The sequence below is a fragment of the Lepisosteus oculatus genome, chromosome 6 (genome assembly GCF_040954835.1).
Source record: "Lepisosteus oculatus isolate fLepOcu1 chromosome 6, fLepOcu1.hap2, whole genome shotgun sequence".
NCBI lineage: Eukaryota > Metazoa > Chordata > Actinopteri > Semionotiformes > Lepisosteidae > Lepisosteus > Lepisosteus oculatus.
Genome location: NC_090701.1, coordinates 49,087,374 through 49,105,016, shown reverse-complemented (window position 1 = coordinate 49,105,016; position 17,643 = coordinate 49,087,374). Strand labels below are relative to the sequence as shown.

The window sequence follows — 17,643 nt, the reverse complement described above, 5'->3', positions numbered from 1 at the left end:
CTGCAAACAAATCCATTAACGAGAAGCACGTCAAGGCAAATTGTGTTGGTTTCTTCTCAGTCTACAGTATATAAACATGAATGTAAAATGCTATTCAGAATTAGGATGTGCAAGGAAAAAATGCAAAACAATTACTAGGAAATCAGGGAAATATGCAACTTAATTTGTTGCGACTAGTTCACATACTGTAGTTAAAGAGTTTAGAAAAGACTTTGAATTCTGCCTTGTGCATATTTAGACAAGTCAGGCAGCCACGAACGCTCTTATTTCACCCTTAATTCTTTCTGCGACAGCTTGCCTTGACTAAATATGTGTAAAGAAGAAGTAAAACTGTTTTCAGACAGTTCTGTTTCTGAAATTGTGAAAGGTTCATACTTGCATATTTCCTATTATTTGTATGTTTGCAACATGTAATTCATCCAAATCAATATCCACAGTTTGCCTGCCACATGGACAGCAGGCACTGCACATCTGATTTAATCACTGCCACTATAAATGAAGAAAACTGTTTTTTATTCTTTTCAATTCACATTGAACTGATTGACAAGACAAAGACAACAATAACAGCGCTATGATTTCTCCTTCCGACAGATTTTTGTGCTTGTTTTCCTTCCTTGTGTCACTTTTTTCTGAGTTGGCATCTCAGCACACTAAGCTAAAACGCAGCTATGGAACAAAAGGAAGGTTCCCACAGTTTCAGAATCTTCCTCAGTGTTAAAGATGCAGCATTCTTTTTATGTATATATATATATCCAAAACAGTCCTGCTTGGAATTGTATTTATTTGAGTCTCCAATGATTACTCTGTGCTGCATATTCTCTTCCTGTTGGCTACAATCCATCCTCACTTGAAATGATTGCTTTTAAGATTGATGGCTGCAGACAGTCACAATGACATTAGTGCTTTCAGCCCTATGCTTGTTCTTGGCTAAAATAGAGCAGCAAGTTGCACAAAAGTGCTTCAAAATGCATAAGATATTATCATTTGTTTTTTGTACTTAATGGCGGTCTTATACAGTATATATCCTACCAAATGCTTTCAGAATTGCATACCAGGTAAAAAGGAATGTTGCATCTTTAGTCCTACTGTACATGTTTCTGTTTTTGTTATGAGTGTAGTTAGGCCAGTTAGTTAAAAAGACACTTTCCTTGCTCTTGTGTTTTCTGTACACTTGTGGTCTGATTCCAGTAGTCCAGGCCAGGCTGCAGTTAGACAAATGAGGCTTTAATGTATATTCAAGCTGCCAAAAGGTTTCATCTGTCTGCTCCTTTCTTCCAATGTACAGTTAGTACCATGATGAAGTCTGCCCTTGAGCCAGTTCATATAGGCGTTGTATTTTGCGTAGTATCTCCTCAGGACCTTGACCAAGTTGTTAATTCAAGTAATTGGTAATCCAGTCCTACTTTAAGTAGCAGTACTCCATGACAACCCAGTACAGAAATTCCAACAGTAACAGAACTTTTGGCACTAGTAGCAGAGTGTGGCCGATAGTGTCTTGACAACACACATAGACTGGCCAGCGCAATGAGTCTTGCAAGAAGGACAGAGTTACTATAGTTAACGTTTTTACATATACATTTTCTTTTTATGAATTTGGTCCCCTGTTAGTTTCAAATAACAGTTTTTTTGTTTTGCTGCGTTAGAGTTATCACATTTATAATTCTATCACCATATACTTGCAACTACAGGGATGAGGTTGTAGTGTTTCTGTGCCTCTTACCTCATTAAAAACTGGTCTACATTAAAAGAAATATGGCGGATTAATAACTGAGCTACTGAGGGTCGAGACGGGGGTAATCCCGAACTGTTTTCACAGAACAACAAGCATCTTGGGCTCTCCGTTATATAAAGAAGATAGCTGGAGTTTGGGCTTCCAAGCTCCGGCTTGTGATCTGTAGGAATGACCCTTGTTCTAGCTCCCAGGATCACAGAAACACAGGGTCCAACGGAGGGAAACTGCTATGCCTTCCTTTTATCTGGGGTTTTAGGAGGGTGTACTGTATGTATGGATGTGATGGCCTCTTACTGGTTTAAGTATTCCCTGACAGACATATTTTTTAATATTAAAAAAACAGAAAACTAAATTTTAAAAAACCGCTAAAAAAACACCAAGAAATCCTTCAAATCAACTAAGAATTCGTGCCTATTTTTAGTCCATGACAATCAACATCACGGACCAATGCTATGTATAGAGAGAGCTAGTAACTTATTGCCACAGTCCTGCTGTAAACCCAAGTTGATCGTCTAGTGTTTCTTCTATGTTTCTTAAAGTAATTTTCCAAAGTAGGTTTATCCCCAGGGGCTACAGTGTGGTCTCGTACTCCAGCCGCTCTTGAACCAGAGCATCATCTTTGTACTGCAGCCGGGGAGGAGCCGGTGAGCATTCAAAGGCGAGGATGGCCTTCCGTATACTCCTGTCCAACACGTGCCTCTCCCAGGCTGGATACCTGTTCCGGAACAGGTCTATTTTAATGACGGTCTCCTCTATCCGCGGAGCACGGGAAGATGGCGTGGAGGGGGCAGTGGGCCTCACCTGAAACACCGGCACACAGCCGTCCCTCTCGGTGTATTTGGGATCCCTATCGGGCACCATGACCGGTGGCCCCCGATTGTGTGAAACTGCCCGGAGAGCGTTGGCGGCCGCCTCGGACGGCAGCGTGAAGGCGGTTGCAGGGTCCTCGAGGGTGCAGCTTGGCGACTGCCCGAACCGGGGTCCGTTGGGGTGAAAGAAGGCATAGTACATGAGCATGAAGACTATTCCGGTCAGGAAGCTGCTGAAGATGACACAGAGCGCGGGGATGGCGAAGGCGTCAGTACTCTGTGGCACTCGGTACAAGTACCAGAGGGCACTCAAGGCGGTGTTCTCTAAAAGGATGACAAAGTAGTAGATGAACAATCGGCAGCGGGTCCTCCCCTCCTTCACGTTGAACCAGCTGAAGATGTAGATAATTCCAACCACCATATCGAAGACAATCTCCTCCCACTTGGTGATGCAGAACTCTGTCTCACAGTGGACGATCCAGAAAGTCATGATGCACCAGTGCAGGACGATGAAGATCCCAAAGTAGAGCTGAAACACGGAGGCAAACAGCGCGAAGGTGATGACCCGCGCCGCAATGGTAAAGAAATGCCAGCAGAACTGGATGATGACGGCCAGGTAGCTGATGGGCTTTTTGTCATCGCGAGAGTCACGGAGCGCTTTCTGGTAGGATGCCAAGGCCCAGGCCAGGGATACCAAGGAAGCTGCTGCTGTGAGACCTGGGAAAAAGAAAGTAATGACAACCAGTGAAAATCTCCATACGTGAAACCGGCAGAAATATAGAATAATTTAACATTTTAGTAAAAGTAAAAATAAAGAAGTGATAAAAGTTCTTGGGCTGCATGGTAGTGCAGTGGTCAGCATTGCTGCCTCACGACACTGGGGCCCTGGGATCTGGTCCTGAGGTGCTGTTTGTGTGGAACTCATATATTCTCCCCCTTTTCGTGTGAGTTTCCTCCAGGGTGCGCCAGTTTCCTTCCACAGTCCAAAGTCATACTGGTAGGTTAATTTTCTGGGAAAACTGGCCCTGGTGTGAATGTATGTGCGTCTGCGTCTGCCCTGTGATGCACTGGCATCCGCTCAGGGGGTATCCTGTGTCCGTCGTTGCAAATAGGATTTAAGAGAAATGTATAACCTAGTTAAATACAATGTTAAATAGCAATAATTGTTAAATAGCAATGCCTCAATGTAATTTAATTTCAATAACCCTTCATAGCCAGTATCCTTAATTTATTATATTGCAATGAATTGTTTGTCCTTAAATGCTCATTTAAAGTTATTAACCACCTAAACCACACTTAGTGACAAAGCTCTTACTTAAAAATCCAATAACAATAACAATACTATAATTACTACTCATAATGAATTTGTTCAGTCAATTGTAAAACACTAAACGTTTTATTATGTTATTTTATTTATTTTGCTTTCATCTACCTACTGTACTGTACCATCTTGCAGATCTAAAGACTCAGTCATGTTTCCAAAACACATCAGAACAAGAAGCTGGGGAAAAATAATTGTACAAATCATCAGTCACAGCGTATGCAGAGTGTGTATATTTACTAAGTGACAAGACACTTCACATCTTAACAGGAATTCTCTCCAACTTCTTATGAATTAAAAAAAAGTTATCCCTTAATAGATTAGATAGATTTAATAGATTACTGTACTTTTTAATGATAAATTTTCCCAACACTGCTTTTAACACACACAGCAGAAACGTAAAGATACTAAATACTAAGTTCCATACTAAATGGTGCAGTTACTCTACAAATTTTTGCTGCTATGAATTTCAGTTTTTACAGTTAATACTGTAAAACTTAATACACTTTACAACTCTCTAACTCCTTCTATGGAAGTAAAATACCATAAGACAGACCAAAAAAAAATACTCATTTTGGGAAATTGAACCGATAAAATGTCCCTAAAAAGTAATAATTTTAATACTATTATAGTAAAGTACAGTGTAAAATAGACATTTGTGTTAAATACTATGAGATTTAAGATTTAAATTGAATCAGACAAGTTCAATTTGATACAGTTTTAAAAATGTACTTTGTACATGTACTCAAATCTTGACTCGAGTTACTTTCCATTATTTTGCACTTTAATACTTATTAAATCTGAACAAAATTCAAGTAAACTATTACTAATCTCAGTCTCATTTGAATGGGAAAGTGCACTTAATAATTATAGAAAAACAATCTTGGCAAAAAATCATACACAAATGTTGCTGTTGTATCTTAAGTGTATTCTTGCCAGACTCATAATGCAAAACTGAAAAAAAGGTTAAAACGTTTTCAGAGAGTGGGAAGAATATTTTATGGAAAAAACATTCAAACTCTTTAAGAGGTGATAACGTATTGAGTTATAAAGCTGTGTTTTTTGGCAGAAATATATAAATTACATTATTCAAAAAAGAATGTTTTAATGACGATCAGAGATGTCATCAGAGCAGAGAATCCTCCCATACAGTAAGGAGCATTATAATTACGGCAGGGAATTTAAAGAAGATAATGACCCTAATCACACTTCAAATGCTTTGAGGGGTTTCCCGTAGAAGAAGATCCCAAAACATGAATGACCAGCTCAACAGTCTGATGCAAGTCCTAAAGAATATAACATACAACAGAACAATGGTTAATTTCACATTAGAAAAAAAAGAAAATTCAGTGCTTTGGCAGTGGAGTCCTCTACCTGAAGCAGGCTGAACTTATAATTATAGTATTTTTTCTCTTTCTTTCTAAGATTCATTGAGAAATAAACCTCTACTTGATCCTTTGCAACTCAGAGACTGATGAAGATTGCCACTTGAACCTCATTATACTCTGTTCAAGAGCTGAAAATAAGGCTTACAGTACCTAAAAGTTACAAGCAAAGAACAATGGCAGACCTGAAACTAATCAACAAATTACTGTGTTTCATCATTGGAGAAATTCATTTAGACCATTCCAAAGAGTCCGTTTCATCCATCCATCCTTTTTCTAATTTCTAACTGCTTTTCCCGATTCAGGGTCCTGATTTGGGGTTTGTGTTGCCTATCCCGGCAAACAACGAAAGCACGAGGTAGGGGACACCCTGGATGGGACAAAAGTCCATTGCAGAGCACACACGGACACAAATACAGACATGCACACTCACACCGGGGCCAGTTCTCCCAGAAACCACTTATCTTACCAGTGTGTCTTCAGACTGTGGGAGGAAACAGGCACACCTGGAGGAAACCCACACAAACATGCAAATAGCACAACTAGTCTTGAATTGAACCCAGGGCCATTGCAGGATGATGAAATCCTTACCAGTGCTTTCTGCAGTAGTAACATCCCTTGATTTAAATTCTACAGTACATCCAGCATTGACATTGATCTTCACATCAGTTCAGTCTGTATGTCCAATAACAGAAGAAAATGTCCCATGACACAAAAGTAATGCAAAGCATATTTATGTTCTACACATGTAAGAGAGCTGTAAAGGGGGGAGTAAATACTTTACAATTTAATAGGCAATTAATAATAGAAGATGACAATCTAACATGTGGCAGGTTTTAGTTTCAGCTGACCTGCCACTAGAGGTTGTTTAGGCCTCGGTTTTGTGTAAATAGATTCATAAGCGGTGCATTATTGATTAACTAAATAGCTCGTGAAGGGCAGAGAGTGACATTCTCATATGGGTTTAATTTAGACGAAGTTTAGTACATAAAATAATTTATGTTGTTAGTGGCTGTTGGGTTGGTTGGAATAGGGTCGTTTGTGGTGTCTGTCTTGAAGAGCTTTGCTAGAATCAAATCTCCTTGAACAGTATTTCTGTCATTGGTTTGCAATGTGCTCTGGCCTCATGAGCCCCCTGGGGTGAGGTAGGCCTGTCACAATGATAAAGACATAGTAAACATGTTAGGTGAATAGTCAGTGAATGTTTTTACAATAGATATCAATAACATGCCCCACGTTAATATACTGCAGAACATGCTCCCTTGGTATTGAGTGGTTTAGCATTAATTACCACAAGTTCCAGAGGGCCTTTTGTGACTAAAACCAATAAATACCATATCACATTTAAGGAAATGTGGGATAATATTTATAGAGCCCTAGCTAGGATATGTCAACTATTATGTAGAATAGGAGTCACTATTGTAACACCAACTTATAAGAATGTGAAGATCAGCAATGTTTCTACAATTCTACTAATAAACAACAAAAGGACAGTGGATAAAACTAAAGCGTACAGCACAAAATGAGAAATTCAGACCAAAAGTCAGTCAGTCCTCCATGAAAAGTCAGTTCTCAAATCTCATGAAATGTCATAGGAATTCAAGGTCATGTATGCAAGTGGATCGAGAACTGCTTAGCTAATGTCAAGATAGTAGCAGATGATACAAAAATAGGGGAGTGGCTAACATAAATAGCAACAGGGGAATTATAGAACAAAATGTATTATTTTAGAAAAAATGTAGTTATAGACACATGACAAATCAAATATAAGGTGAAAAAGTAAAAAAGGTATCCACACTGGCAATAGGAACATATATTACAAACATCATGTAAGAAACCACCTCTGAGCTCTACATAATGGAGAAGGCCCAGTATTTTAGCATGGCTGAAATACTCCTGTGGGCAAGAACATGTCTACAGAGCAGTGCTGTGAATTCTGAGTTTCTGTGCTTTCAAATTCTGCAGCAGCACAGAGTTCTGCACTCATTGGTTTGGAATTCTCATGCTGGTGTCTATCAGGTGCTGTAAAAAAGACTTGCCATATAGGTTAAGGAAGTTCAACTTCCTTTCTAGAACTAAGGTGATGGACAGAAGGTTTGTTCCAGCTAGGAAGATCCTTAGAGGGAAAGATACGGTTAACTCAGGAAACGATTTCACAATCAGTAGCAAAAGCAAGGAACAGAGTTCCCAAACAGGTGGTCGAGGCCAAACTCTGAGCACTTTAAATTTCATCCAGCTGTTTCTTAAGATTCACTTAGACACTAAATTATCAGACAAGCAAGGTGATATGAATGACTGTCTCTCCATTTGAATTGTAATCTAATCTGTTCTGTAGAACAAAAGCATTTTTTATTCTCAGAAAAAAGAGGGAACTGTTCTGAAAGGAGAATAAATATACCTCAAAGTCATTTTTAGTCCACCTATATTGCTGCATCAACTTCGGATTTTTTTTTTCAAAAACCTGCTGTATTCCTTTATGTTTAATATTTAATGTAACCACTTTGAAAATATATTGTTGAACAACTAATTTTAATAAAGTAACTTCACAGAAACTCTAGAATAGATGGCAGTATGTCTGCAAATAAGTGACATGTAGCAGCTGATGTTTAGACTGGAGTTAGTGGACCAACAGCTTTACTCTCCAAGCAAAGTCTTCACATTCAAATAGGTCAAAGAAGCCTTTAATTGCTAATGGAAAGTACTGTAATAGGAAAGACTGATGAAGAAATCCAGCCAATATAATATGTATAATTTAATTCACTGTAATGCACTCTATAAATAATCAGGTATCTGTAATTGAATGTCAATATCAACAGTGAAGCTAACCTCGGCGTTATTAATTACAAGACATGATCCCGGGTAGGATTCATAGTCATATAAAGAGCATCCAACACTGTGATTATTTCCCTAGTGACTCCCCATTAAAAGGAAAAGACTTCAGGTGAAAGCAGGACCAAGCTGAAACTTATTTGCTTGTTTCCTTATCTAAAACTGGCAGTTCCAGCTACCCTCTACCACAGCACATCTAAGTAATTTTGCAATGTGCCCATTTTAAAAAATGCAATGGAATGAATGTCTAAGCACCCCCCCCCCAAATCATCATTCCGTGTTATCAGTTTCAAAGAAGTTCATCTTGATTCAAAATATATTTTTATGATGATGTAAATTGTACACCAAAGTGCATTTTTTTCTTTAAAAAGTGTTTGGATAAAATGTATTATCATTAAGTGCTCCCTTCAATTTTGGATTTATTTTCCATTACATTTCATTCCAGTTAATTTCCAGCTTGACTAAAACTAGTAAAACTGTCTAAACAACCAATGAATTCTACCACATACAGTGCATATAACACATTATTGTAATCCTGCTGCAGTTTTCTGGCACTTCCAGGTAATTCTTTAATTTCTTTCTCATTGCGCCAAAGCATATTTTTTCTCACTATGCCACAGCTGACTGAAGTTTTGATTCGACTGAAATATCAGATCTGTGGGGACTTTCCTGACTTACACTTGATAAAGTGCAATAAAGACTTGAGGTTTCAGTACAGAACAGAAAAGCTCCAGCTTAAAGCAATGAATTTCTAACTTCCTTTGAGGAACCTGGCACCATGGTTACTAAGCAGTGGTGTCGCATCTTCCTCAGACAGAGCTTACAGGGTCTGCCTTTTCAAACCAGAAACAGAAATGATCATGAACCTGCCGTCTGAGATTTGTTTTGAACAGCAGAATCCAGGGAAAGAAAATCTCCTTAGTATCTGTATTTTAGCTGTAAAAGCACCAAGAGGAATAAAAAGGTTAAAGGAACCTAAACATTTCAGACACACAAACAAAAGAGAATTTGTTCAAAAGGTATAGAAAAATGTCAGGTCTGTGAAAATAGCTGTTCGATTAATTAAAAGCCTTATTGTAAGACAACATTATTTTAAGGTACAAATGATTGGTCTGATGCTGTCCTACTTACAGCATCTACTGTATTGATGCTAGGAAGTCATTAGGAAGAGTCAGACTATGTCACTCTGAGTTTTAATACTATTCCCAAAGGTTAACATACAGTACATGATGGTTTTTACTACATGAACTGCAGAGTACTTTGCACAGGAAGGCACACAGCAAAGTAACGGTGAAAAGAGGGAATACCTAAAGTTTCATGGCAGATGTCATGGTTATCTATACAAGAGGGTATCTAGAAAGCAACACTGGGTCAACATAAAGGCACACAAAGACACAGTCAAACACACATTCACACCAGGGCCAGTTTTCCCAAAAGCCAGATAACCTTCCAGTATGTCTTTGGACTGTGGGAGGAAACCCACACAAACTCAATGCAGATAGCGCTCCAGGACTGGAATTGAGCCCAAGGCCCCAGCACTGTGAGACAGCAATGCTAACCGTTGTGCCACTGAGCCCTGGTAGTGGCATTTATTTTAAGCCCAATTTGTTCTTTTATTTTTGAGACAAGCTTTCCTTGATTGTTCTTATTCATTTAAGCTAGGAGAGGTAGTGCCATGCTGTAAATGAGACGCTTATTAAATTGAATGTAAAAATGTTTGATTTGTACAGTAGATACAAATTCTGTTTATAAAAATCTGTGGATTTTGAGAATGGTGAGAGTTGAGAACTTGGATGAGGCCCCTAACAATTGTCTGTGTTCAAGAATAAAATGGTTCAGTGCAGCAATATCTTTTTCACAGTAATGTGGAGATCAAAATATTAGACAATATTCCAAATGAGGTCTTACTAAACCCCTGAATTCATCTGATTTTAAAGAAACAATATCCTTTTTGGAACCATTTGACAAAATTGTATACAATGTTATAAAGGTGATCTTATCAGCGCATGGTACAATTTTAATACAATATTCTTTTACTTCTACCTGTTTAAACATATATTGGGAAATTATATTTATTTTTTATAATGCTTACCCACATTATCTAGAAGATGTTTATGTTGACACATCATTTACACCTATATCTTTTTAAAATATAATCTTCTAGGTGACTGTTTCCAAGTATGTATTTATAGAGTTTTTTTTCTTTAAATGTTTGTGATGTTGCTACCTGCATATAATATCCGGCATTTATGCATATTAAATGTCTTGTGTGAGGTGTTTGCCCAGTCTTGAACTTTATTCAAGACTGGGCAAACTTTTCTTTAGCATTAGTTAATTTTCTTCTTTTGGTATCATCTGCAAAATTCTTTAGTTTAAAAACTATACCATCATCTAGATCATTGATATAAATGAGTAAAAATAGCAGATCTGGTACAGATCCCTGCCATATTCCAATAATGACATGAACCAATCTGAACATTCACCTCTTATTAGAACTGTTTTCTATTCACAAATTCTCAGTCTAAACACCTGTTTTTCCCTGAATGACTGCTGACGGTCATTTGAGAATTAATCTTTTATAATGACGTTCAAAAAAGCTTCTAAAAATCTCAATAGACCATAGTGTATACTCAGTGTGTGCTACTTGTTTAAAGAACTGTAACAAGTTAGTTAAGCAAGACATACCTTTTCTAAATACTGTACATGCAGACTACCTCCTACAATACTGTTTCCTTATACAGTAGGTGATCCTTCAGTTTAGTTCTAATAGTTGTTTACATAAACTTACAGATAACAGTATTACAGTACATTCCATAACCTTCTATCTAATCCAATCTAACGTCTGACAGAGATCTGTGCACCTCCCTCCTGGGAAGGAGCACTTCACTAAATCAAATCATGCGGACACCAAAACAGAAATACAATGAACAGCAAAACTATCTGCTATTCCCCTCTCCTGTCTGAATGACATGGGTCCATAGTGAACACGCATATGAATCACGGATATTCTGAACAACACTCCCCGAACACAGAGAAAGAGGAAAGCAGCAACTAATTATAACCACCACTACATACCCACGGTTAACCACAAACCAACAGTGGAAGAGAAAGAAATCACACATTTGAAAGTGGCAGAAAAAGTTGGTTTCTGTGGCAGCCAAAATCAATCAATGTGTCAATCACAGACACCCCCACTGCATATACTTGTTAAAGTTCCATTTGACACTAGAAGAAAAAGACATAACACATTTTGACTTTTAACAAAGTCCTTTTCTGTGGCAGCGAAACATCAACATTTTACGCCTCAAGATTCGAACTGTCATGCGATGCAAACTGGATCTCAACGCAAAGTGCCTCCTAGCAGGGTCTCTAGAGTCTTGGATAGGCAAACAAGACAGTTCACCACTTACATGGAGGACTCAAATAAGAGCATTTCACCAACTCAGTAAATTAGGAAATTGACCAGTCATTTCTGGTGGAATGTGGCCTTCAACACAGAAAAGAAAACAGATTTTCACTGCTATTAGATGGGATTAAGGAAGATTCTTAGGCAGGCCAGTTTTTATAAGAACTTGGTGGAATTAATAGACATTGCAAATCAATGTTTGCCTAAAAGTGCAGTAATTTCATGTCTTTTCTGAAGAATGGAACATCCCACAGCACATTTTCCTTGGTGAGTGTACTGGATCACTGCTTTGGAAATTCTAGGTCACAGGGAAGAGTGCTAGTTATTGGCCCACCAACACTTCATGCAATTTACTAGTGCTTAATCTGAGGATCGCTTCTTGGAATTTTATTGAAAGTTGCCAAGGTTACCAAACCCATCCACTTCATCAACTGCGATTTTCACAAGCCTTGTAAAATGGCCTGTGAATATGGTGGAGAAGCATGAAGATCAATGTTTGGGTTGATTAGAATTAGCCAGAGACCCACCACAGATCCTGTCAATCTGAGTCATATCTGAGTCAATACGAATTAGCTGAGAGATGGATCCTTCAAATAGTCAGGTTTTGTAGTGGTATGATGTGTCTTTAAGATCATTTAGCTTGTCCTGTAATTCTGGACACAGAGGTCAACATCTTTTTTAGAGTGACGCAGTTCATCACACACAATAAGATTTAATGGAGATAGGCTAGGTTCAAACTAAGTTACAATAGTTATAAGCTAAATTCACACGGAAGACATACAGTATGGAGGGCACTGTATGACACAGTATATTTCATGACTAAATTCTTTCTCCAAGCATATCTTTTAAGCTAAATTTATCATCATTTAATTACTCTTTAATAAAGAATTTCAGTTATCTTGACATTTACAACACTGTACAGATTTAGTATCAGCAGAGCATCAATATATTACACCCTCTAGGTGTGTAAAAATTCTTTGAAACAGAAGACTAAACTTTAATGACACAAATTGGACCAGGCTTCTCTTTCCTTTCCTTTTTTAAAGATAGATTGAACAAATTCTTTATTAATATAATACTAAAGAATTACTGACATTTATTTCAGAGCACATTTTTGGATCATTATTAAGAAATTCCAAAGGAACTCCCTGTGCATTGTGAATACATAATTCAGATAAAATTGCATTATTGTGAACATACTTTAATGTAAATAAAAACAGCAAACCTCAACTTAGCGGCACCTGTGTTTGCACAAGATACACATGAAATTAAAATTGAAACAAACTTCCAAGACTGTGTTCTTATCCATACTGCAAATATCGTTTCCTAGAGCAAATTTTATTTTAACTGTATGTACCCCACACTCTCCCTCGGAAATGTCAATGCATTCCCAAACCCACTGTTTCACAATCTCATTCCTAATTGTACCCATCACATTCCCACATGCACTAGATTCCACAAATTCTCACTCCCAAACCAATTATCCAACCACATCCCTTTCGTTTCAGTATTTAAACTTCACTCACACACCTACCCATGCCAACTATTGAGAAGCCTCTAGTAGTATTCTCCTGTGTGTTTCTAAACCTTTTGACTGATCTCCTGGTACCAAATCTTTGCTCCTGCCTTTTGACCATGCCTTTGGATTTTGTTTTTAAATCTTTTACATTTATTACTTGTATTATTCTAGGAAGGGTTGTACAGTTGTTAACTATATAACAATCTCAGGTCATCTTTATGAGAACTATTCTTATTTGTGGTCTCAAAAAACCTTAAGCATACCTCCACTTTTTCTACGATCATGATAGCATTTGGACAGCAGTGTGAAAATGTATATGATAACATACTATCATGCACAGACATAAATACACATATGAAGATCTAACTGTTTTTCCTTTTACATTTAAAATGAACATGTGAAGTTTACAGTATGACACAACTGAACAAGGCAAGGCAGAATTTATTATTGGACATGAATGTTTATAAATTAAATGAATACACTAAATAACACTTCTCATCTATGGATCCAGGTCTATGTATAGGGTAATAAAATTGTAATACAGGTGAATGCAGAAGATTATCTGTAACAGCAGAGCTCAGCAGAAGGGAAATTTTTTATCTCTCCAGTATAAGAGGAGAACTACTTTTGGTTTCTAAGCTTGTTGAATATAAAAGAAACTTTTGAAAACAAATAACCTACTACCTGTGGCTGTTACCACTTCCTGGGTGTAACTGATGTAATTATGTGTTCCAATTCAGTAACTAATTTGAAAACAAAACAAAAATTAACAAAGATAGAAGAATATACTGTATAATTATCACAGTTGAGGTTTTCATTAGCTGCTTATCCTGTTGTTAGTATGAATTGCAGCTCATGTCAATGAAGAACCTTTATTTGTGTTTTATTTCAACTTCAATGCAACTTATAATATTCTCTGTACAATTACTGTACTGTATATCTGGCTAACATCTAAGCTAAGGATTTTTTTGGATTCTGTTTTCTTCAAACGGAGGTGTGACACAGGGATATTTGCCTTCACAGACAATTAACAGCTGCTTTAGTAAGCCACTTCACATTTTTTAAGATTTTGGCACATGATTGTATGATAAATTCTGGGATGGTACCTTCTGTAGAACTCAGATTTAACCAAATGTATAGAAATAAACTTTGGATGATATTAATGTAGGAGGCATACAAACAAAGATCATAAAACATACCAAAATTTACTGGTACATACAAAATGGTTTATTTCTCACCCAGTGTGAATTTCTGATATAAATAACAAAAATACATCACGACTTTCACATAGCAGATATCATGGGCATATTGCATTTCTTGAGTGAGAATTGCACGTTACAGGGGGTAAAGGAAACTATTTTTATACTTCTATACATGCAGTTCAGAAGCTATCCAAGATACTGTATGGAGTACTTTAAAGCAGGTTTTAGTTGGTGCTGTTTACAGCAGCACTTAAACACACCATTGTTTTGATTTGTAAAATCTAGATTTGATTTACTGAAGTGAGTCCTCTGTACAAATAAGGTGGAACAGATGTTTTTGAAGGACCTTAGATTGTTAGAATATCTCTAAATTTAGTAAATGTGTTAGTGGTTATATTTTTGTCTTTTGTGGAGAAATACAGTAGGAGTTTCAGTAAATCTGCAGGGTGAATTATACAGTGTTGTTTCTCTGTAAAGCAACCCCTGCACTATATTTCACAGATCAGAACCTGAACAAAGAATATCAGTATCCCACAGTCCTGATCCTGTCCGGGCACATGACCACAACAATATTGTATGTGTTAAAAATGGAATAAATTAAAAAATACCGCACCAAAGAGAAGTACATAAAATTCAATGTCTCCTTCTGTCACTATCTTAATTGAGATTTTAAAATATGTATTACCATTACGATGAGATGTTCAAGTATGTAATATCGACAATTATTTCGCTACCAGAATTCCATTGCAGGGCTTTAATCAATTACACTGAAAAAACCTGTACAATACATCCTAACGAGAATGTAGACATTCCCTGCAAAATGGAAAATACAAACATTTAAGATTATTTACATTTATTTCATTATATTACAAAAAAATGAGCAGTAAATGGATATTCTATTGCAACGTCTCTCGGAAATTACATTCTGTATTCTCTTGTCATAAAAATATCAGAATTTTATATCTGAAGGATGAAGGAAGCTGAAGGAAAGCTTTTATGCAGATGTATTTTTAGATATGCATTTGAAACAAAAAGCTAGCTGGTATTCCATTTCCCATGGGAGAGATATTCAATATCATGTTGTTTCCAGGACCTCAATCATACAGATTTATATTTTATAACAGTAATGTCTAGTCGTCTTGTATATATTGACAGTGGTACAACATCATAGCTATGGTGATGAGCAAGGCTATACATTATGCATGCTAAATCTAGTTTTAGTTATATTTATCTCAGATTCCTGCCTTTTAACACTGGGGACCACTACAGTCAATTACATTGTTATCAGGCTCAAACATATGGCTGACTCTGCCATGTACTTTAATTACTTTAAATTCAAAGCCATACTGGATGGACTTAGAAAAACCTTGCCGTCTCTTTGACTTCTAGGACACCAGAAAGAACTACATGATTTTGCATGACACCCATTAAACAAAGGCAGGGAAACATTTGCAGTTCAACATTTAGTTCACCACAGGCTGATTATCAAATGAGCATGTTCAGAATGGTATTTTGAAAAGTTTTAAAAGAATGTTTGCCTGATAGCTTGTTTGCAGCCTAGAGCAAATGACAGGAGTCTCTTGCGGAAACATTCTATCAGGTTCGGTCTTTACAGGAGAAACACAGAAGTGAGATAGCCTTAAGGAACTCCTTACAGAGTTTCCCAAGGTATGAAAATAACTGTAACTTAAAAATAGTTCCAAAGACTATGTGCTCAAAGAAAGACTTATTCAAGGTAAATAATGAAAACAAGGAAAAAATAATGACACTGTTACACTTTCAGGGGTTCTGTTGTGTGGTAAGTAACCTGTTTCAGGTTTTCACCCTCATGTACACTAAAATATTCTAGCTGCCTGAATTTGGAAAGGTTTGCCAGCATTTATGTATGGTGACCTCAAAATTATTGACAGTTCAGAAGAAACATACTCACACAACCCACAGAATCAAGAGTTCTCAATGCAGGTACTGCTAAGATCATTTAAAAAAAAGTAATTCATGACACTTTATAAGGTGCAATGAGACCCTAGAATCAGATACCTTGTGAATGTTTATTGAGTGTTTAAGTGATTATATATTCTGGCTTAGCCCTCTTGGTTAAGGGGTTACTTCCTGGCGATAGGATGAGGAGTCTTGGAACCCAATTCAGAGAAAAGAGCTAAAAAAGCGGTAGCTGCAAAGGTAGAGATGGGATAAGGCAGTCTGAAAGCATGAAAAATGTAAGATGTGCACAAGATACTGTATATATATATCTTAAATATTAAATTATACATAGTAAAGGAACAAGTAAAGGTCTATTCTATGCTGAAAAGAAGAAAAGAAACATTACATTTCCGTTGTGGAGCTTCTTCGGGTGTCTCCACAGGTTGACACCCGAAGAAGGCTCCACATCCAAAATGTTGTGTTTCTTTTCTTCTCTTTTCAACATGGAATAAAACTTTACTTCCCCTTGCAGCCTAACAATGCTGATCCAGCCACCTACTTGAACTATTATATATAGTATATTAGTACATAAAGTCCCTAAACTGTTGTGTAATGAACTACAGTATATAGTTGTGTGGTTAAAATACATAAGTAACCCCCCCCCCCACCCTTATATGATAATCAAAGTACTAATGCATTGGTTTTAATTAAATTTAAATAATACTGATCACCTAAAAGAAACAACAGTCATCACAAACTTACAGTAATTAGTTAAAATTAACAACATGAATCCCTCCCAGTGTCCAGTGGATGCCCGCACTTTCTCTACCTCAGTGAATAGCACACCCCACTGTAATCAAATGGACAATAAGACTGTCAGTGGGCCTGTAAAGCCGTCTTCAGCCTGACATTCTACATGCTGCTGACACAGAACCTGGAGTGTTTGTTGTAATATAAAAAAGACCACGTAGATGTAGATGCTGCCTAATGGGTAACTGAGCAGGGGGCAGGGAAAGATCTTTGATATCTCACTAGAATTTATATCCAGTCAGTTAATTACACCTTGCAAAAATTTTTTTCATTCTGTTTCATTCAATTTTCATTCTGTTTTTGATTGGACACCTGCAGATAGTTTTTAGAACCTAAATTGGGATGCAGAACCATATGAATCTCTGGAACAAGTCAGCTACTGTGCCAGAAATTACCATTATTGGAACTGGATAATAATTATGACTTAGCAATTACTAATTAAATATGTGAGAGTGTGCACATGTGTAGAAATGTCATAAATAATTATGGAAATAACTACCACTTATTAACTACCAATTATGAATGTAAGTATAAGAAATGTACTTGATAACAGCCTTTTGTGTTTCTAAAATTAATTTTGGGAGTTTGTGCTCTGCAGGTATTAAAGTAAATAAACACAAAGGGACATCAATTCATGCTGAGCAGAACTAATACAATTTTCAAGTTCCCAAGGAAAACCTTTTGCTTCATTATTGAAAAATTATTGTGAC

The 17,643-nt window shown here is 36.9% G+C and overlaps 1 protein-coding gene across 1 annotated transcript in view; it reads right to left on the bottom strand.

The window, feature by feature from the left end:
• Window positions 1–494: 494 nt before the first annotated feature.
• Window positions 495–17,643, bottom strand: part of xkr4 (XK related 4) — a 117,684-nt gene continuing 100,535 nt past the window's right edge. Inside the window, exon 3 of the mRNA XM_006633920.3 lies at window positions 495–3,258. Within this exon, the coding sequence (XP_006633983.2) occupies window positions 2,303–3,258 (956 nt within the window). The 3' untranslated portion in view covers window positions 495–2,302. The remainder of the gene's footprint in view (window positions 3,259–17,643) is intronic.